The sequence below is a fragment of the Struthio camelus genome, chromosome 2 (assembly GCF_040807025.1).
Source record: "Struthio camelus isolate bStrCam1 chromosome 2, bStrCam1.hap1, whole genome shotgun sequence".
Classification (NCBI taxonomy): domain Eukaryota; kingdom Metazoa; phylum Chordata; class Aves; order Struthioniformes; family Struthionidae; genus Struthio; species Struthio camelus.
In genome coordinates, this window is record NC_090943.1 from 6,250,203 (window position 1) to 6,273,029 (window position 22,827).

Here is a 22,827-nt window from a genome sequence, read left to right on the forward strand (position 1 = left end):
CTGGGCTAGCGGCAAGCATGCAAGATAGCTAGTTTGAAGGTAGCTAGAGCAGTTTTCATCAGCTGCACTTGCTGCTGCAGACACTCACCCCTACAAGGCTCAAGTTCCCCTTCCAGCCAGAGACTCTAGTGTATAAAAAAGTCACCAAATCAACTATCTGATGAGAACTAGACTGCAGTCACCAACTCAGAGCAAGTGAGAATTTTCCTTCTTAAAAAAAAAAAAAAAACAAACAAAAAACTGCTTTGACAAAATAGTGGCTTTCACCTTCAAAGTGAAAATTTCCCTAAAAAGTTTTGAGTTTTCCCACCAGGGATTTTTAAGTGAAAATTGTCATTGTGTATAGTGAAATTTTTCCTTCAGGTTTAGACTTTCTCCTCCCTCCTTTTCTGCTTTATTTCACTTAGAGTCAGCTCTCTCCCTGCCCCCAAAACATCTCTTTAGGTAATGGAGAGAGAACAGCAAACCAGAGATGTAAATTAGGATAGGGGAACACTGCTTAACTCCTATCCTCCTTTTTCCCATAGGGGAGGACAAACAGTGGCAACGCTTCAGCATTTCTCATTTTTTAATTCAAACCACCACCAAACACTGCATCCCTTTCTTACCAGGGCTGGAGGATGATCCCTGAATTTATTGAGATATATGGATTTTGGTTTTTTCCAGCTGTGTTCCCAGATGTGTGACAGATTACAGGCACCTTAAGCAGGGCACAGCTGTTCTTCTGCAACTAATGTAGGATCTTGCAAGGGTATTGCAGGGAGCTCAATGGCCAACCGCATGATAAGCCCAAGGGCACTCGAGCCTCACGCTTATCACCCGTGAGACACACCATCACCATTCTGGTTATTCATGCACTAAAACCGAGCCAGTCCAGCACTTCCAAATGGTCTCAGTTTCTGCTATAATAAAACTTTTCTTCAGCAGTAGAGAAGAACAAGATTACTATGTACCTCCAGAGCTAGAGATAATCCCCACTTCACGAGAGTCTCCCTCACCACTACAGGACTTCTGATATACAACTACTCTCTTACTCCAGCAGAAGAGGGCAAAAGGTGCAAGCAAACCAGATCACCATTTAGAGAAGCAATATATATAGGGACTCTGTTTGAAATTGAAGCATCCTTGGGAGAAGTGATAAAGGGAATGGAAGATGCCCTGCTCAGAGATACAAAGCAGAGTTGGAAAACGACTGCAGTTTCCCCTTAGAACATGACCCACCAAACCACGCTAAGAAGAGAATTTGTCCAATTCTGTCACCACTGGAATGAAAAAAAAAAACCACTAGAAAACGATATAATATTTCACCAGGGCATTGCAGCAGCAGCATCTCCCGCTGTGTTGTCATGCTTTGCAACCCCAACCGAAATAAGCAGGCCGGACAGAATTAATTGCTTCAGGGGAATCCAGTTCTTACCCATCTTTCCATCTACATCAGGCCTCCATTCCACTGGTCCCAGACACTTGTACTTTATCCTCCACTCTCAGGCATCCACCCTGTAATAACAAACATGCACAGAGTTTAAACAGGAACATGGCAACTGGCATAGAGACTGAACAGGACAGGACCACCCTTAAAAAAAAAGAACGTTTCCTCACCATCACTTGGGCTGGGGAGAAAGAGGACAGCCATTTCTCTAGGAACTGAGAACAGCAGTCCGACCTCCTCTGCACACCCCAAAGATAATGCAACAGCTCTATCAGGCTATCAACCCTGCACCCTTTCGTATAAACGTACTCTGGAGTAACGAGCTTATAATTGTGCCATAGGTTTCCTTTTTTTTAAGGGGAAGACAAAGAAAACTTACCTGGTTCAAGAATAAATTGGGTTTACGGAGGGAAGCAATGCACTTTCATCAACGCTACTGTTACAAAACCATACCATCTTTAACACACGGCATTTTGCAGCAAGCCTATGGGGTAACGCTCATTTGGAGAACAGACAGACGGCAGAAATGGAAAGCCAGCCTCAGGGGCAGCCTATGTCAAAGTAAAGACCTAAATTTAGGCCTTCCAAATTCCAGTCAAGGTTCCCAAAGGCTAGATCAGCCTTTCTCTAACTCTTATCTCCTCGTGAAAAAAACAAAACAAAACAAATCTGGGCAGCTCTCAACAGCAACAAATGCCACGTAGGTCCCTCGTGGCAGGCAGCATCCCTACAGCTCTTCCAGATACTTTGCCTGTGGCCACCACGCTACTTTTGGCCCTCCTCTAGTTCACCAAGGCCAATGCAGAACAGGATTCAGTTTATCTGCCAGGCTGCACTTAGCCGAAGCTCAGCGTACTGCAAAGGGTTGTCTTTGCTCACTGAGCAATTTAGACTATTATCCTGACCCGTAAGCTCCTGCTCCTATGTATGCTAGCTGAAAACCTCTTTTTAGGCTGAACAAAGGCAGAGCCTACCTCCAGACAGGCACCCTTTAAACAATAGTGTGCTAGAAGTCATCAGCAAAGACCAGGTCAGTTCCACTGGCTGATAAGCACGCAGATTTTTTTAGCCATAAAGCTTACTTCGTGATTACATGACCGAACAGAGAGATGTCTCAGATACTTGATGAAGCTTGCGCTGAGAGCGTAAGACGCTCTTGCTCTGCAGCCACTGCGGGCAACCCTGCCCTGCAGTCAATGAGCGGCACGCGCCAGGGTGCACACACAAATTCTGCAGCATTAAGCACCACGTATTGTGCAGAAGCAGGACAAAAAAGCAATTCCAAAAGATCCCAGCTCAGCTAAATTGATCTAAAAAAAAAAAAACAAAACCAAATCTGAAACAGTAAAGTGCACAACAAATGACTGCAAGCGCAGATTAAAATTTTTAGCGATTCCAGAGCCTTCGTGCTGGCAAGCGGGAGGATATTTTTCCAACCTATTTTGAGAGAGACGAGCAGGAAGGGAAACTGATAAGCAAGCAGCACAGGCGGAGAAGTACATGTGCCATTAAGTGCGTTGTTCCTTTTGCTGCTGCAGCTTCCTCTCAGAAGAGCACCAGTTAACCCAAGAGTGTAAAGCCACAGGGTGCTCAGCGATGTCCACTTCAGGAGAAATGAGGAGGCAAGGAAGCAACTAAGAGGCTGGGAAAGGTTTAAAATCCTATCTTGAGAAAAAGAACTGAATGGATCAAGAGAGCAGAAATCCACAAAAGCAAGTTAAAAACTCCCGTTGATTACAACGAGAACAGGAAACAGCCCAAACCTTCACTGTTTTTGCTTTCAAAATTAATGTGACACTTCCAGCAATTAAGCCGTGCACAGAGGTTGCACGAAGGGCCACGTGCAGATAGCCTAAATTTGACCCCAAATTCCTGGGCTAGCCTGGGTTAACTGTCCCATCAGAATCAGGCTTTTTTGAATGGCTCTCTGGAGACTTTTCAGAGACCTCTAATGACAAGGCAAAGGCACTGGACAGAATTTAGGCAAGCCAAACACAGCTCTCTGTTCCATCACTGCATCTATGAACTTGCATATTTGTAGTCTGAAACAGCCAGGCAGACATGCAACAGGTTACCCGTTTTGGGATCTGCATCTAGTCACAAAAGCACGTGCCCGAAGGCGAACCACGCAACCAAACTCCAAAAAATAGGTTATTTTTTTCCTTCTGCAGAATCCTATTTCCCTCTTTCTTCATCATCTCTGCTATAGCAAGCCCCCAAGACCTCATGGCCCGGCTCTCGTCATCGAACCAGCCCCACAAAATCTCCACAAATACATGAGATAAAGTTTTGTGGTTTTTTTTTTCTTTAGGCAAGTTTTTTTTTAATCCTGAAGACAGCCAGCTTTCAAACTGGATCACGAACGCTGGCGATTTCCGTGGCTTCCCAAAAATACATACCAGAAGCTTCCTGTTACAGAAGGACAAATTCCTGTTTCTAGTACAAATTCTGCCCTTTCATTATCTCCCTTAAAAAAAAAAAAGGGAAAAGCCTGTTTCTACTCCGATGCACTTCAAAGCAGCATCTCCCCACTCCCCCCACCGAGCTCCCTGGCCAGAGCTTTCAGGCGCCGGCAGGTCACGACGCAAGTATCCGAAATAGGGCTCCCGCTTCCCGCTCCGACGGATGGCGAAACCCGCCTCTGCCGTAAATTTCTAACAAATTACTGCCCCGGGTAACCTCGCCGTACAAATGCCTCCTACCAAACGACAAAAGCAAGAGCTCCACGAAACATCAGCTACCAGGGATGCCGGGGCGAGTCAGTACTCATGTTTCAGGTCAGCGCGGCGCATGCAAGAGGCTTGGCCTGCTCCTGCTTAGAGCCTGTCTGCCCAAGAAACTCCTGGAGGTTAGTGAAGCTGCAGGAAACACCGATATAGATGCTCTCACATGAAATAAAAGCAGCTTTGATTTGATCGAGCTGAATACACTTCTGCAGCCAAAGTGGCTCAAACCTTGATGGCTGCTTCACTGCAGCAGGAGTGTCCACACAGGGGTTATGTGCACGGTCATAAACCCACTTCAAAAATTAATTCCAGTGCTTCCCCTTTCTCCAAAGGCAGGAGGGGATTAGCCAAGACTGAGTTCAAGGAAGACAACGGCAAGGTCCTGTCTAGCTAGATATGACTCCAGTGCCTGTGTGCCAAAGGTGAGGAACGCAAGACAGGGGAGGAGGGGATGGGGAAGAGGAGTTTCATCTTAAATTTGAGGGGAGACACAAAAGTATCTGCAAGGGAGTTACTGGGAAGAAGGATGTAGGACAGGGGGTTAGGGAAGACTGCAGCCCAACAGCGAGAGCTGGCATCCCTACTGGTCTACCCACCGATTCGAAATAGTATTCACAGCATCCCATCTCTCCAAGAAAGGACCGTTCCCATCCCACACAGGCCCAGCGTCCAACATAAAACACGGCCTCAAAGCCAGGGTGTCTTGTCACGTCCGTCGCACAAACAAGCAGCATCTCCCACTGCAGAGTATCACCCACAGGTTTCCACTGACCTATTCCAGCCTGAACACCACTTGCACTTTGCTTTGAAGGTGCAGGGATACGCTACCATTAAAAAAAAAAAGGAAGCCACAGTTGCCCCTGAAACGTGGCTCAGCTGGAAAGCTACTCAAACTAGTGTTGCTAAAATTGGGACTTTCCTTGTTTTTTCCAGCAGCAGGGAACAACATGTTGGGCTCAGAGAGTTTAACAAGCAAGAGTCAAGCGGAAAAAATCTCTCCTTTTTAAGGGTTGACCACATTAACTTTCAGTAAGTTTCCGGGAGTCCTGCCAGGGTGCTGGAGAGTTGTATACTACGGAACTGTTAAAAATATTATTGTAAATGTTATTTTCAAAAAGCTTCAGAGGCCAGGGCTGGGGTAGTGTTAAAAACAACAGCAAAGCAAGTGAGATTGTTTTAACTGTGAGAACTCAAACGCATGCATGGTGATAGCTTAGTCAAACAGCCTGCAGGCTTGGCTTGGCAAAGATGAATTCGAATGCAAAGAAGAGTGGTTGAAAGATTACAGGTTTGCTATGATCATCTCAACCTCATCCTTACAGTTCTGTTCTAGAAACTACAAGACATTCGACCCTGTGCATATACAGGTGCCCTGCGCAAGGGATCCATACTTAGGGGCTACTCAAAGGAACAGATAAATTTTGGCTTCACTTCAGAGATGTAAGACCTTATTCTCAGGGCAGTTTCTGCTCAGGTTATCCTAGGCACCCACCACACAAGGGTGGTTGAAAAGTAGTCATTTAAGCCACCAGGCCAGATTTGCAGGCTTAACTCATAAGCAGGCTTAAGGGGCCAATCACATGAGCCATGATGAAAAGATAAAGCTCTTTCTGAAGGCACACTGATCAGGCTGCTGAGCAAGAAGTGACATTCATGCATCACCACAGCTCATGTAAGGAGCAAGCCAGTGCTCCGAAAACTACATTGCATGAAAGCCAACAAGCAGTTCTGTATGAGCATGGATCAGTTGAAGGGTTCCCCCTCCCCCCCGTTTACTTGCGCACCACATCAAAATTGATTAAGGAGTTTTTGTGCAACCTCACAGTGTGATGCTGAGAGAAGACTGCTGGCTGTTAACTTCCATGACAGCCCTTTATAAACAAAATGTTGCAGACGGCATGCTCCAAGAAGTTATTTTCAGTTAGTTTTTTTTTTTTTTTTGCGTTACAGTAATAATCTTGCCTTCGACCAAATTTAGTGGTCAATAGTCAGCAATTTGTACTGGCACATACGATAGCTTTGATTTTGTGCCGCGATCATAAACTTCTGGAAATCCACAAAATAAGAAAATAATCAAAAGGATGAGAAAGGACTCTCTTCTACCAGCAACAAACAGATAACACAGCCCTATCAGGCCAAGGCTAATCTATTTTACATATATATATATATATATATATACGCCTAATGCAAATTTTTAAATCAGGCACTGAAACAATGAAGTCTAAAGGGCTCAGGTCCTCATCTCCTGCAAACTGATACAATCATCTCACTGAAGCCAACCAAGCTAGGATTATTTAAACCCACAGCCCTCTCTGCTGAGGATGAAGGTCTCCAGCTTGAGGAAAACTGTTCTGCATCCTTTACCCTTTCACAAGGCAAAATCTTGTCCTCAGATAACTTTTTGTGCACTTACAAAACAAAGACAGATATAAACTCTGGTGCAAGTTACAACAAGAGAAACCCTCTTCAGTTTCCCTGAACGCACCCCACTAAACGGAGACAGCAAGGGGGAAGGAATAGCTCTGTGTATATAAGATAAAAGCAAAGGCAGAAAAGCATTCAGATTTCTTCCTTCACAGGTTTTTGTGGCCATTTTTAAGCTTCAGCTCAAATGACAAGAGACTTTGTGGGGAAAAAAGTTCAATTAAGAAAATATTTTCAGAAAAGTGAACTTTCAGGCCTCTTTCTTCTATGTCCCTGGAATAAAGCGGAAGAAGGAGCAGAAACCATAAAGCAGGAACAGATAAAAAAAAACATTCACACAAAGTATGTCCTCAGAAAAGCATTTGTCTCAGAGTGAAATCTTTCCTAGAAAAGCAACTAGTGTCTATGCAGCACCAATTTCCCACCATCTGGCATCAGAAATGAAATATCTCCATGAATGAAGCCCTGCTCCAGGAACTGCGAAGCTAGTGTGGTGCAACGAAGAATCCAACCCAAGAGCTGGCTTTTGCTCCGGGGACTCGGACACCAAATTTCTCCAGAGGTGAGGACAGCCAGGAACCAACACCCTCTCTGTAGCTTTGATCTCTAAGAGCACCAAAATCATTAAAAAGTTTATGACTGGCCCAACACACTCTAACGTGGAGGTTGTATCTAACTGACCAGGCTTTGGACGAGGAAGGAGGGAGATCCATCCCACTGCCTACGTTAGCAGCAAGACCTCGCAGCAGCTGGCACGGGCCATATGGTGTTAGCAGTAGCCCTGCTTAGATGGTCCTCAAGGCTTTGAGGTCACTGTGCCATCTCCCACGATCAGCCCGCTTGCTAACTGACCCACTTATTCTCACTTGCAATATCCCACTGACAGCACACAGATTAGCTCCTGCATTTCCTATCATTCGTCCTACGAACCTCCTGCCTCCTCATGTACCACTGTGTACCCTCAACCACCTGCGATCAATAGTCCTTCTTGCAGCCATCCCGCTTCACAGCATCTTCTTTAATGAGTTCAGCTTCACCCCCCACAGCCCATTTGGATTTGATTGATCGAAACACAACTTTCCAATCGACTGCGAAGGAGAGACTTATTGACCACTTCCTGCTCAGCACCTCTCTAACTAGTGACGTGATTATTTTATTTCTTCCTGCAGATAAGAAACACAAGGCCCACGGCGCACACAGAGACCAGGACCTGAGGAACAGCCTTGGAGAGCGCCACAGAATTTGAGGTCCTTTCCTTGCTCATGGCACTTCTGTCATCTAATTCTGAATTAATACTAGACCAAGTGAGGAAGTAACATAAGCCATCAGGTAACGGTGACCCGCTACCCTCATGCAAAGCAGCAGAGCGTGGCTTCTGCACTGGCTCTCCTTCATTCCTCGAGTCCTGAATAACAACAGAGCGACAACACTGCCTGTGCTTCTCTATGTGTGCACCAAGAGAGCGCCATGGAAGAAGCGCACAGGGAGGAAAACATGGGAAAAACACAGATCTTGCCTCTAAATCCAACTCAGGGCATTGCACAGCCTAGGGCTGGTCCTGACAACTCACTAATGCTGAGTGCGGTCTACAGAAGAGGCAGAGCAATGCGTAACTTCCTTTCCTCCGGCTTGCCAGCCCCGGTGCTGTGCTGTGCAATGGAAAGTCATAGCCAGTAGGAGATCGAGGGTCTTCAGCCACCTCAGAGGAAGTCTGACCCAAAGACTTTCAGAAGAGAGAAGCCTATCACCCTCTGGAGACCACAGACCAACCCTGAATTGTCAGCGCAGCCACACAACACCTCCAAGCTTGAGGATCATGACAGCAGTAGTTGCTCAGCTGCTCCAAAACCAGGTCACTTACTAGGCACAGTGGGGAAACGGCCAACTACTTTTAGAACAGAGCCCTGGAGAAATACAGTTTTCTTAGTACAATTTAATATTGATTCCCACGGCCCTGTTACAGACAGACAGAATTAATCTCCAGGACGGAAAGAAACATATGCCTGAGTATCACAACAACACACAGAAGCCTTTCCAGTTCTTCAGCTGCATTTCAATGGAAACCAGAAGGCTGTCAGGATGGAAAGATTTTATTTTTCTAATTCATTCTCCCTGCTGAGCATTTAATGCTGTTAATTGATGAGAAGAAGTGGTGCCGAGACAGCATTTGCAATTGCTTTTTACATTTTCAGACAGAGATTTCTCTCAATTAAGTAATAATAAGGCAGATTTGCTCCCTGCTTGCACTGTGCCCTGATCCAGCTCCCTCCTCCCTAGAAGATTTCTGGCTGTGGAGAAGGAGGCAAAGCGCATCTCAGAGCTCATTTACAAGCACTGGAATTTTTCCTGGAAAATGTCATCTGCCACACTGTCACTCCCACAGAACATGCCAAGAGAAAGACCATCACTGCCAGGGATACCGCCTGTACCACGAAACACCCAGCCCATATCTGCTGCGGGTTTAGGGAGTAGCTTCTCAACAGAGCAGTCGGTCAGCCTGGTGAGATCCCATAATATCTGCAGAAAATGACACAAAACGCACTGCAGTGTCAGGAAACAGATCATCAGGCCAGAGCACAGCCCCAGGGGCCCACCACCAGCAAAAAACACCTTCACGAGGCAGTAGCCTGGTTGCTCACCTGCACCACAGACCAGGCCTGGTTTCTAATCCCAAATACTGATCTCATACCAGTGTTAGCAAGGAGACACCCTTGGAATCAGTGGAATTGTCCAAAGTGCAAAAATCACCAGTCTCAATCCAGGAAGGCAGGTCAGCACGTGTCCCAGGAGGAAATCTCTGCTCCAGCCCTCTGGCTGCGTTCAGCACACGCTCCAATTCTGCCCTGAATCGGGGCCCAAGCGATGACAGAATCAGTCCCTTCACCCTCAAGAGTCAGTGATTTCAGTCCTGGGAGGTGCCAAGCGCTCTCAGCCACAAATTAAATCAGAAGGAAAGGGTTTTTTTTTTAAAAAAAAGTATATATGCCTGAGGCCACGCTATGGTTACATATTCTGAGGAGCAATAAATGAAGAAGTGCTGATGGTCCCCGAGCTGCCTGAAATTCCAGCACTGCTCTGCTTATCATAGCAGCAGCATTTCCACCTGCACCTTTCTGACACCGCCATCATAGATCCCAGCGCAGTGAGCCCAAGCCAGCTGCACAGATGTCTAGCTGGCTGAACTCTCCTTACCAAAAGGCTTCTCATTTTCTTCTATTATGATTGGGTTTCGAATCACCTACTCCATCATAAATATAAAGGCAATCCTAGAATGTTAAAAAAAAAAAAAAAAAAAAGACAAGCTGACGCCTGCACAAAACAAGTTCCAATAAGTCACCAGGAAAGCTCCAAGCGCACAAGGAATGTCAAGTCAAGGGCTTTCAGCTCTTTTACTGTGAAATCCTGTTGCTGCAAGTAATTTTGCATGGCAAGTTGAGTCACACACACACACACGTTCCTCACCTGCACAAGCTGCCTGCTAGTCCTGCATAGTGCCCTGGGCAAACTACTCCCTTCTGCCCCGCAGCATATTCAGAAATATTCTCCAGGGAGAAAAACTACATGCCAGCAGGGAGGTGGACCAGATGATCTAATAGGACCTTTTCCATCTCTCAACTTTTGTGCTTAGTCACAGAATAAGCACCTCCCACATTGTAAAGAAACGTGCTGGCTTTGCTCGCTCGTTCAGGTGGGGAGAGCGTTGCCCTCTGAAGACATTTTGTTCTCCTGCTCTTATTTTACTCATGCTAACAGGACTTGCCCAAGGAGAGTTAAGCAAAGAAGAGCTCACGTTTGCCTGGCCTTCAGCTTCGGTGAGCTCAAAGGCACCCAGCCAAGTCACCCAATTCATGTCCCAGCAGCCACAAGCAGCGGAGGAACCTCATTTCCGTATTATCGTAGCATTTGTACTTTTCTGAACAGTTAGACCTGACCTTGCCCAGTGTGGAGAAGTACTCAGGATGCTTTTGCAGAAAGCAGGCTGGCAAGAGAACAGACAAAAGCTGCTCCTCCATCAACCAGCCAGGGCTAGTCTCCTGAAACAGTCAGAAACCCAACTCAAAAATTAAACACGGGTGCAGAAAGGAGAATCCAACACAACTTACACAGCATAACTTATATTGCAATTTGCATTGGCCTTGATTCATCAGCGAGGCCCTTTCTTAGTTTTAAAATGCAAAACTAGTGCAGTCACACAGAGAACGGCAATCCAGCAGATGCGTTACTCCACCATCTCCCAAATCATGTTCAAGCAAAGCACGCAACAATTTGCAAGATTCCCACAAGAGACCACCCCAAACGGCCCTAAGAGCAAACAAAAGCTTCAGCATCACAGATCTGCAAGTTTCATCATGGAAGGAGAAAAAGCTTTCTATCATTTAAAGGGAAAAAAAAAAGTACCCCAAAAACCGAAGCCACACAATCTTTATCTCTTCTTGCAACAGGACAGACATCCACCACTGGGGAAGCAACGTTCACTGGAAAGGAGAGTCAGGAGCGGATGGTTCTGCTTCTATTTCTATTTTTTTCGGCTGCTGGACCACAGGATGACCCCAAGTATTGCTCATTCTCACATAATTGGGAGCTTTTCATGAAGTACCCAGCTCCTGGAGTCACATGATTACATCAGAATCCCACTTCCTTTTTTTTTTTTTGGTTTCCAAAAAAAAAAGGACTGGTAGATGTTGAAGTTCAGTGAAGAAGTGTAAAAGCCATGAGGTCTAAAATGATCAAATAAAAAATAATAATATTTTAAATTTAATTACTAATTTTTTGGAGGAAGGAATGTGATGACAAACTCTGCCCAATTACACATATTGCAAACCTTAGACTGGGGGAGGGAATGACTTCAACATCCCCATGTGTGAGTTACAGATGAGAAAAATCTACCTCTTCTTAGTAATTCCTGCCTAGAAGTTACAAGGCCCCGGGTGATGGCCTAATTCATTGCACTGTGTGTTGGAGGGCAAGATGAAGGCACAACAGGAAGAAGACAAGAAAGAGAGGGGGAGGGGGAAGAAAAAAAAAAATGAAGAAAAATAGCTTGCCAATTTTTGCTCTCACTTACTTTATCCAGCACCGTATCAGGTACAGCCCTGGAAGTCAGCTACTCTGGCTGACTCCAGCCCTCCAGCTGGTCTGCTGGCACCCTCCGTCCACCACAACTACCAGATTTACACCCGTTGGCGGGTCTCGCCCAGCAGAAACTCTGCCGAGAGCACAGAAAGGCAGAGCTCAACACAGCAGTGACCCAGCGCCCAGGGCGGCCAGCCCGGGAGGCAGTGAACACTCGGCGCCCAGCCATCTCCAGCAAGAAGATCGTCCCGTGCTAAACCCACGTAACACAAGCGGGATGTAACGCTGCGGCCACCCACCGCCTAAGAGCGGCGAACTTCAGCCCCGCAGCCAAATAGCCACAAGCACCATTAACGCGAGCAGGCTGCAGATCGCCTTTGTTTCCTTTTCTGCATAAAAGGAAAACATCCAGGCCGATAAGATCAGTGGGGTTCACCCACCCTGCCCCAAAGCCAACTAAACGAGGTTAGGGAGGACCCGAGAAACGGGCAGGACCCGAGAAACCACAGCGCGCAGAGCAGCTGCGGGTGGCGCGTACTTCCGCGCGCAACCACCGCAGCGCCAGATCCGAAGGGCAGGATGCATCGCCGCTGACTTCAGCCGCGTCGCGCTGCTCCTCGAGCAAGCAGAGTTTGCTTTCCGTTAGCGGCGCGGCCAGCACCGATACCCAGTCGGCTGTTCCTGCCCCGCGCGACACGCTCGGGGCACGAAAAGGAAGCCTCGCTGTTCTCGCCGGCCAGTGTGTCGCCCTTTCTATAGTATCTCATCTCTGCAACTACAAGGAAGCGAGCCCGAACCTGTTCGGTGACATCGCTGCCCGCTCGCAGGCCAGCCGGTTACGCGTCTGCGTCGCTGCGGTTCCCTCCGCAGCCCCGGGGCTAGATCTCGTCCGCGGGGACGCAGCCGGGAGACCTGACTACAGCCGGAGCGCTAGCAGGGAGCACGCGCACGATGACAGGTCAGTCTGCGGCTATGCCGTTCCTGAAGTCAGCTGATACAGGTGTATACACCAGGTTTAACAAGCCTAGCCCTCGCTCCTACCACCACCTGCAAAGCACAGGCGCGTTCAACCCAACGCTGCGCTTATCTCAAATGATTACCTTCTGCCTACCGAGGATTTCCTCTCTCTCTCTTCCCTGCCTGCTCTCAGGCGCCTGCATTCAGCGGCTAAACTTGGGCAAGGAAAAAACGCTCCACCGGAAAGGCAGCTCTTCTGCAGAGGCGGCTGCAGCCTGGTTGCAGAGGCTGTAAAGCACTTGGGAACCTTCTCCTTATCCGAAGTCGCCATGCGGCTGTTAAAGATGCGAGCCTCCTCCAGGCAATGTCCTTTGGCCCCTGCAAATACTGCTCCTTTTAGACTAAGCAGACATAACCAGAAAGCAAATCAATGGTCTCCAAAGTTGCACTGAGCAGACACCAAACCCCTCTTGCTAACACTCTACCGTTCTGTAGCACTGTGCGTTCAAACGATCCTGTTGGAGCAAACTTTAACAAACAAAAACAAAAAAAACCTACACACTTATGGATTTGTTTGCATAATTTTTCTCTGCACCTCCCTCCTCCTCAAAACGGATGTGCTCTGAAAGAAAAATGCCACCCATAATGTTTCTCTGCCTGTTTATTTAAGAGGAAAACACAGCGTGCCCTCCTCTGTAATGTTATTAGTCCTTCCCTCTGTAAGGCAAAACAAGACAGGCTGCAAAAACTAAACAGACATGAAAGTCACACGTCTTCTTTTTCCCCCCTTCTTTTTAAATGAGTTCGGTATTTTATTCTAGGAGAGCTCAAAAATCCAGATCGCACATACAAAGAAATAAGTTTGGAAATCCCCTCCCTCCACCCCCACTGCTATTTGCTAAGGAAACCAGATGCTCAGACCCGGCCAAAAAATGATCTCAGCCATTCTTAAGAGAGCCTACGGTGCATTTTCATGAGTCATGGAAAGCAACAACTCGTTGCTTTGGCAATGCTAGGTAAGCAACCGCTCACCCATTCAGAACCACACTTTCAGCAGCAAGTCAAAGATCAGACCATTTTTTGAGAGATTACATCAGAGACGGGCCCAAAATAGAGCCTCGTAGCAAGATTAGCTCTCAGCAGGTTGCACGGGACATGCCACAAGAGCAGGATTTACCAGCCCGGATCCCCGTGGTCCCGATCCTAGTGCGGCAGAGATGTCTCTTGATGCCCCATAGCGCCAGCCGGGGCACTCAGTGAGCAAAGACAGACGCGACAAGCAGCCATCCTCAGGAATCTGCGGTGACTATATACACATACATGGCTATGCACATATGCACACAGGCACGTGGAAGGCATACTTAGCTTTCATTAATCCCTGACCGAAATATTTGCTCTTCTCATTTCTCAGGGACGGTGAGCTAATAAAAAGGATACAAGCATGAGGCGAAGCACACCACCACCATGTACCAACACCTCAAGACTCATGTGGTACATGCACATGTGATTTTATTTAAGCGCTGCTAAGGAAAAAGCAGTCCATCTCCGTCTCTTTTTTTAAGATTTCTCCACCATACCCACCAGCTTCTGGGTAAGGGAGGCTGAGGCAGAAGCGTCAAAGACCCTCGGTGACACTCCTGAACGTAGCCACAAGGACAGCAGCAGTTGGTGATACAACCCTGGACCCTTGAACCAAATCTATGGTAACTGTCCGTCAACACCCAGGGCTGAATTTTTCAGAAATCCAGCCCAAGATATGTCGGGGAGGTGGGAGGTTCCTCCTGCAGTGAAGAAAGACACTTTCCATCACATGCAGTTAGCTTGGAGGCTCCTGCATTCTTTCATAACAACCTCACACCTTTGTCACCTCCTGACAAGTCCCTGCAGCAAATAAACCGCCACTACTGTCTGAGAAACTCCAGCAGAGGCGAGACACTGAAACGGACCTCTCTGGCAAGGCACACCGCAGGAGGCATGCTGGCTTCCCATACAATTACAAGCTGGGTACAGAAGGTCTCGCTCCTTCTTTTGAAGTCCCCAACCTCCTTGGCACTCAGCAGCAGTCCAGGATGAAAAGCACAGTTTATTACACCGTCTCCCCGGGACAGCAGTACTTGCTTTCTGCACAGGATTTCCTGGACATTGACCAAGACTGAAACAAGCTCATCCTCAACCTTCGCTCAAGAGACAGAGGCAGTTGCCATCTTCAGTGCATTTCACACTAGATCCAAAAGCCAGTCTTTTGATCTTGTCTCCTCCAACACAAATTGCAAACAAAAGCACACGTCTTTACTTCATATCATCACATCCCAAAGGCGAGTAGACACGCACGTGATGTTAGCAAGTCACTGAAATACTACAATCATTAAGTATTTTCTCTCCTTTTCTCGAGTCATCAGCCGGGTAACACAGTGAAGGAGACACAGGCGTTCTGTAGGGCGCTTCAACATTTCAGTGCTATTGGGAGAGCATCAAGGAAAGCCCCAGCAAACAAAGCATTTCGTCTCCTCACTGCAAAAAAAAATAAGATCTTCAGATCCTCCACACTTCAGTCAGGGGAGGTGAGGCCAAGCCAGTCTGCAGACGGAGACCTTCATCACTGAGTTATGCAGAAAACAACACAGCTGTACTTTCTTCGGAGCCACCCATGACTCAAGTCAGCATTCAGGAGCACTCCACATTCCCCAGGCAGCACAGCCAAAAATGACTGTATTGCAGAGGGAGCATGCAGGCATCAACCCAGTCCCATTGGGGAAACAGGTCCTCCCAGCCAGCAAAGCCAGTTTGAGCCATCCCATCAGAAAACTGAGGATGGAGAGATGAAAAGAGCATCAGGCAGCCCCAATGGTCCCTGCAGCCACAATATCCAGCAGGATGCAAGAAGAGACAGGGCTACCTGAGGCTGCCACCATCAGATGCTGGCTCCTGCCAAAGAGCAGCTCCTCAGGATCAGCAGGAGCCAAGGGCAGAGTTTTTGAGCACCAGCCCAAGGGAGAAGCATGACAGGACCTGCCCCATTATACTTCTTCAAAGGTGCCGCAGCTGGAGCCCTGTGGCCACCACGAAGCACAGCGCATGCCCAGAGCAAGCTCCTGGGACCAACACCAACGCAAATGCACCTAGCCACTAATCCAACTGCCGGCGATCAGGAGGTGGGCAGAGCAGTGTAGGAGAACTATGTTCCGATGTTTCAAAAAGCACACACATTCAACCTCTCTCCTGGCTTTTGCATCCAGGCACCTCTTCGCAAGGTCTCTCAAATTCCCCGAAGCACAGTGCCATTCAGAAGGAATACACAGTGAGAGCCGTAAAAACGACACTCTTTCCCTACCCTGATCCCCTCCCGGCGAAACACGGCATGACTCAGGAGCAGCTTGAATGCACCCTGCTGTTGGGTTTACCCCAGGCAGCAACAACATTCAGAACTGGACCTTGAACCTTTCAATAAAACCAATGATGCAATAAGCTAAGCACAGCTCAATACAGTCTCTGTTTATCTCTTTTATTTGCCACCAGCACCCTCCGACCAGAAATAACTGAAATATCTTGCATATTTTTCAAATGACTCTTGCTACTCGGTGAGCACTGACATTGAAGGAGTAAGACCAAGGAGCAGCAAATACATTCCTCTGGTTTATTACCCAGCTACCTAGGTTTCCAGAAGCCACTCTCCAAACTGGAATCCAGCAAAAGGATTGTAATAGAGGGATCAATACCATATTTCTGCACTGAAACTCACACAGAAGACGTCAAGGTTGCAATTGCTGGAATCTGAGACTCCTCTTGGGCCAGCCTAGGTAGCAACTGCAAAGCAATGCAGTTACATAAACAAATGTGAGCACCTTGCATCAACAAGGAAAGCTGTCCAGGAGCTTGGACCAGCCTGGTAGCTTTACTGCTTTTTTATTTTACATTTCAGCAGTTGAGCAAAATAGGCCCTACTTCACAGCTCCACAGTACATCAGTGCATTCATCAACCTAAAAGGAAGCAAGGCTAAAAAATCTGATCTCTGATTTCCAAGTAGTGCTTATTCATCACTTAAATCTTCACAGACTGCTTAGATCCACCATCCCAGACTGCATACCTCTGTCCAGCCACGCACTGCCACATCAGCCACAGGATTTCTGTTGCAGATCCCAAGATGAGTTATAACTCTGCCACTGGTTGCAATGACATTGCACTGAGCCAGCATGCAAAAAAGGGACAGTCCTCAGCACCACCCATGACACTCTCGGGATGGTGACAGACAGGAAGAAGTGAGAGGCTGGCAGGAAAAGAATAAAATAAGACTCTTCTGCACACATGCAGCGCTTTCCTTCAGCTGACCTTCACCACTAGCTTAAATGGAGCTCTACACCTTCTTCCCAAGCCTCCCTTATCGCAGCACGTGGGTTCCCCCAGCACAGTGCACGCTCCAAATCGTTAATCTGGATCCACCTGTTAACAAGAGCCAGCAGAAGCGAGCATGAGACAGACATGCCCATCCACCTTGTGCCTGTCACCTTTGTGCAGGGTCCTCGCAGCTCGGGCTAAGCATCTCCGCTGCAACCTTGCGGAGTAAAAGGTGCAAGAGCACCCTGTAAACATGCTGAATCTCAACTAGATTTCGTAGGCTTTTATCATTGTGGAGGGCGCTCGGCTATTGCTGATTTACATCATCTATGATCTGGCTCCTGCCCTGTACAACAGCACTAAGTAACCCAAGCTGTCCACCATCTGCATCACAAAAGCTCACTGCTCAGACTTCCATGCGCAGGATCCTGCCAGGTCTCAGCAGATATCCCAGAGAAGATGCGTCTCCCTCCGAACCTCTGCAGTAGGACTGGCAGGAGCAGAACTTGTAACGCAAGACAAAAGTCATTTTTCTCCCCCCGCAAAACCTGATGTTTGGGCTAACAGTAATTGTTACAAGCAAAAATTTGAATAGTCCCTCGGGGATTTACAGACACTTGGAAGCCTCTGCGCAAGAAATACCTCCACGTGGACGAGACAGCCACCCAAACACAATCACTCCAGGACAGTCCTAGCTCTAGGTGTAGGGCAGGAGCGCTCAAAGCATCTCAGAGGTCACAAACACCCTCCAGAGAGCTGGATTTAAGACTTTCCTCTCTCCTCCGCAAGAACTTTTCATCCCACCAGACACCTTCCCAGACCAATTCTACCCAGTCTTTTTTCCCTGAACCATCTAGTTATCAATCAGGTCACACTGCTACGTAGCATGGAGGCTCCTGGCCATAGCAGGTTTGCACAGTAGGCTGAGCTCCACCCAGCCAGGGCGGTTTTTTCAAGCTATTTCATCTTTAAGCGCTACCTGACCTCTGTCCATCCACCCATCCCTCCGAGGGCTTGGCCCGCATGCCCGCTGTTTGCGCAGCATCCCACGCAGGAGGTTGGCCCGCTCCTTCCAGGATCTAGCCGTACACGGCTCCAGCCTGCCTTGCTGGGCACATTACTCGCTGGACTTTGTCCCACGCAACTTCTACGGCACCGAGCCAAAGCCTGGCTCGACTCCACCCTCTGGTTTCACTGCTTCTGTGGCTTTTCCTCCCTAGGCTGCCCCAGAGCCTCTGCCAGCCTGGATGTACGGAACGGGGGGGGCTTTCATTGAAATGATAAAATTTCGCTATCCTTCTGCAGGTGAGGTCCACTCCTCCTGAATCCTCCTGCAGAAACATCCGTGCTTCATAAGCGAGGGGTGTAAAACAGAAGCCAACATAGATTTTAACTCAGGAGAGCAGGAAAAGCTCCAGCCCACTGAAGGTTCTCATTAAATTCAGAGTTGCTTGGTCTTCACTAACGTTTATTTGGGTTTCTTCCAGGGAAGGAAGAAGGGTTTGGGGAATGGGTTTTGGAGCTGAATCCCCCTCTTTTTGGCAGTACAAGCGCACCTTTCAACCTTGACTTCCAAGAGCCTTAGAAGTCCAGGTCAAATGCTCTGGGTAACCCCACTGCTGGTCATCCAGCCCCACCGGCAGCCTCCTCACTAGCAGCTCCATTAAGATGCTTCAAACACACGCTGGCACCTGAGACCTGACGCAGTGATGACATGCAACAGATCACCCACAGCCGATCACAGAGAAGGGGAAGCAGAGGTGAGGGCTGCTAGAAGACGCCGAGCTCACTGCGAACCCACATGCCGCCAGCTCAGTGACCACTTCTCCCCATGGCTGCTGCTGCTGAGGGTGAGCTGGCTTTGGGCCCAACTCCTCCAGTTTCCCCACCGTGGGCCACACCGATGCTGCAGCGTCCAACCCCACGGGCTGAGCCGGGCTTCCAACCCAGCGCCCTTCCCAGGGGACGGCGGCGCAGGCTCCGAGCACCTGGGAGGGCAAGAGGCATTCAGCCTTCCAGGCCAACTATGCTGCCCGAAAATCTTTTCCCCATTGGAAAAAAAGGCAGCGAGCCAGAGGCAACGACCCTGCCAGCTGGGGAACACTCCTAGCACAAAACAAAGCCGGTCTGTGCTGCGCCGGGAGAGGATCTCACTGCCGGAGCGGCAGCACCGCAGGGTCAGATGTGGCTCAGCCAGTTGCACGCACAAAACTGCTTCTCCTCTCTGTCCGGAGGCTCCACGCTGTCGTGCCGGGACCGTTAGCGAGATGGATTTGGTTGGACATCAGGGGTATTTTCACGGTGATTAATAGTAACATTGCTCGGCCAAAGCGGATCACAGCTGCAGGGACAGATGGAAAACAAACCAAAACACGCAGGCACACGTGCTCACACGACAACTCCCTTCCCCGACAGAAGCGCGCTCGCCTGGTCTCTTTTGGGGAAAAGCAGCAGACGTCAGATGCTAGCCGCCGTGTTTGCATCAGATGAGGACTCGCGCAGCGTGGGGTACTGGCCAAGCCCACGGAGACGGCGCTCCAAGCAGAACTGGGATGATACTTGGCACTTGCGTCTCGCATCTGGCAAAGTCAGAGCATCCGACGAGAGCGGACAGTGTCCTACAGCTCCCCCAACACAGACAGCCACGGAGCGTGCTGCAGCGTGGCAAGGGAAGACACCCGGGAAAAACAACGAGAAACCACGCAACTAGCGTAAAAAACACGCAGAAACTAAATCCAGAGTCAAACGGGAACCTGCACATCCCGACTCCAACCTTCAAACTCAACCAAATGGGTGAAAAGAGCCCGGCACGCAAGAGCACAGAATCACGAACCGCAGTAGCGCCCAGGTAGAGCATCACGGACTCGCCACCCGCCAGCCACCGTGGGAGCCGGGATACCGCGCTCCCCACCGGTTCCTATGGGAGCGTTAAGCATGGAAAACCAGACCCTTGGAGAAGACAGAAAAAGGCACCAGAAAGAAACACGACTTTGATCGGTGCGCGCGGAGCAGGAGGAGCCGCAGAGCTGGCGGAGCAGCAGGTGGGAAACGAAGCAGCCGCCCGGGAGAGCTCGGGCCCCACAGCTGCGAGACACATTACTCCGTCGATGCTGTCCTGAAGGCATTCACAGAAACTGCCTCATCACTTGTTTCACCTTGCGGTGCTTAAACGAGGAAAAATAAATAAATAGAGTCTGGGGATTCGTGGTAAACCTGCCAGGTTCGAGATCAGTGGGCCATTTATAGCTTTTCCGAGAAAATCGTGTCTGAAGGCTAGTGGAAAGGAGAAAAAAAAAAAACCCAAGTTGAATTCCATAGTCCCCTTTTTGTGGCTGTGTAATGTATTTTCCATCTCTCCGGGGCACAGCTGACAGCGTGCACATTTCTGCACGTTGCACCGGGCCTGCGATAGGGGCAGAGACAGGAGTGAAAGCAACGGAGCCCAGCAGCCTCCGGCTGATGCCCGACCACGGCCAAGCCCAAAGCCGGGGTGCCCTGACCTCCTGCCAGCAGGAGCTCGGCCGCGGAGGACTCTGCTCTCCCCAGGCAGAGACAGGACACAGGATCCAGGTTTGAGGATCTAAGAGGGTCTAGGTCTAAGAGAGCCTTGGTACGGGACGATTCGGAAAACATGCCAAGCCCGAGCAGTGCGCTAATACCACCAGCACTATTAAGCAACATCAATGTTTCGGAGGGGACGGCGAGAGGATGGCGTTCCCCAGCCTGCTGTAACTGCTGGCCCTCAGCAGCTCTCTCCTGCTTGAGCATCCAGACCCTCCTGGTCTCCAGCAGCCAAAAAAAAAAAATATATATATATATATATATATATATATATATCAAAACTTGGAGGTACCAAAACTAGTTTAGAGAAGGAACACATGAAAAAGCCTTTAAGTCCTCATCGCACCAGGCTGGCTGCCCATCCAGCCATGCATCCTGTCTCCAACAGAGCAGCTTTTACAAGTGGCAAACCCTTCAGAAGGCAAAGTCTGCGCCTGGCTGCAGAGGGAAGCCTCGACCCTGCAGGAGCCTTGGGAAACCTGGAAACCCTTGCTCTCATTCTGTCTAAACTCGGGGTCTGAAAACGTAGCCCCTCGGACACAACTGTCACAGGACAGACAGTCGTGTGCGAGTCTGCAAACGAAGCTGATCTCTTGCACAAGTGAGTTTCCTGTGCACAAGCCGTGCACAGAGCTGCATCAAACTGCACTTGCCGGACTGGAAAAATTTGCAAGTCACCACAAAAGGAAATTCAGTCAAACGGCTTTCAGGCACAGAAGAGGCAAAAGGGCTTGAGAGGAGATCCCTGGGATCACCCGAACTCTGCACAAACCCCAGCTCTCCAGAGAGGACCCTCCTCCTCTCCCAGCTTCCCGTTCCCAGCCCCGGCCTCTCCTCCGCGCTTGCCGGCGGCGAGAGAGCCCTGCGTTTTCGGTCTGTGCACCGATGCATTCAACACAGCCCCCGGCGTGCTCTGAACCAGAAGCAGGTCTTCGCAAAAAAACCCCACTTCTTTCTAAGGAGCGTCTGGCCGAGGAAAGCCACCCCTTGGGCACGTTACGTGGCCTTCACCCCGGCACGCGACTTCCCCCTCCGCTCCCAGCGCTGAAGTTCGGTGTTGGCCAAAAAACCTCTCCGGTAGCATCAGCACGGCTTTGGCAACACCCCGCACCAACGGCTCGCTCCGTCGGGGCGCAGGGAGAGAGCCGGACCGTCGCCCCACGTCCGACGCCACCGGCCTCCGCTATCGCTCCCGTCGCACACCTGCGCGGCGAAGAGCCCGGCCGGCCGAGCGCGCGTCGGCTCCCGCTCCGGCGACGGCGGGGCCTTCCTCCCGGCAGCCTCCCCGACCGGTGAGGCTCACGCCGCTGGACTTTGCTCGCCGGGCGAGCTCGGAGGGCGAGGGCTCCCGGAAAACCGCGCTTTCCCGGCGCGACTCGGACACTTTGCGTCGTGACAGGACCCAAGCGACCGCAAAGGGTAACATAACCGCATCGCACCTGACCTGGCACGTTAATGCATCCTGATTATGGGACAGTATTTTTTTATATATATATATATGCATGCATATGCATTTGGGGTGCAGCGCTGGGGTGACGGTAACGCAGCCGCCGCAGGCAGCCTCGCGGGGCGGGCGACGCTGGGGCAGAAAACTCGCAGCGGACGGAGCCCAATGCCCGGACCACCCGGGAAAAGCGGCTCCCGGAGGGGCGCCCCCGGCCGCCCCCAGCCGAGCCCCCGCGACGTGCGCGGCCCCACCGACCGGAGACGGCAGCGAGGGGCGCAGCGCAACCGGAGCTCGAGGGGGGAAAAAAATGAAAAGAGCGAACGAGAGAAGCGCTTACCCGCTCCGACGGCGCGGCTACCGGCGCGGAGCCATGCCCGGCGTCTCGGCTCGGAGCACCGTCCGGGCTCGGCTCGGCTCGGCTCGGCTCGGCACACACCGTCCGGGCTCGGCGCGGCAGCGGCGGGGCGCGGGGCGGCGCGGGGCGGTGCACAAAAGCGGGAGGAAGCGGTGACGCGCGGTGCTGTTGCGGCCAATGGGCAGCGGCGGCGGCGGCGGGGGGTGGTTTTGGGGTGGGGGGGGGACAGGCGCCCGGCCCGCGGGGGGCGTCGCGCTGCCGCCGCGGGGAGGGGGGGGGAGAAGCCTCTGCCCCCCGCCCGCGTCGCACCTAGGGGACCCCTCATCCCACAGCCCGGATCGGACCCAGGCGGTCCCGTAGTCCGGATCGGACGGGGGGGGTCCCGCGGTCCGGATTGGACCAGAGGGACCCCCATCCTGCCACCCGTATCGGACTGAGGGGCTTCCACAGATTGGATCGGACCGGGGGGTCCCGCGGTCCGGATTGGACCAGAGGGACCCCCATCCTGCCGCCCGTATCGGA

General features: G+C 50.2%; 1 protein-coding gene across 2 annotated transcripts in view; it reads right to left on the minus strand.

The window, feature by feature from the left end:
• The window catches only part of LOC104150762 (mitogen-activated protein kinase kinase kinase 3-like), a 78,706-nt gene extending 56,282 nt beyond the window's left edge, over positions 1–22,424 (minus strand). For both annotated transcript variants that reach the window (XM_068934157.1, XM_068934156.1), the window contains exons 1-2: positions 22,288–22,424; positions 1,418–1,497 (exon numbers count right to left, since the gene is read on the minus strand). In XM_068934157.1, coding sequence (XP_068790258.1) covers positions 1,418–1,421 — 4 coding nt within the window. In that variant the 5' untranslated portion in view covers positions 1,422–1,497; positions 22,288–22,424. The remainder of the gene's footprint in view (positions 1–1,417; positions 1,498–22,287) is intronic.
• Positions 22,425–22,827: the final 403 nt, after the last annotated feature.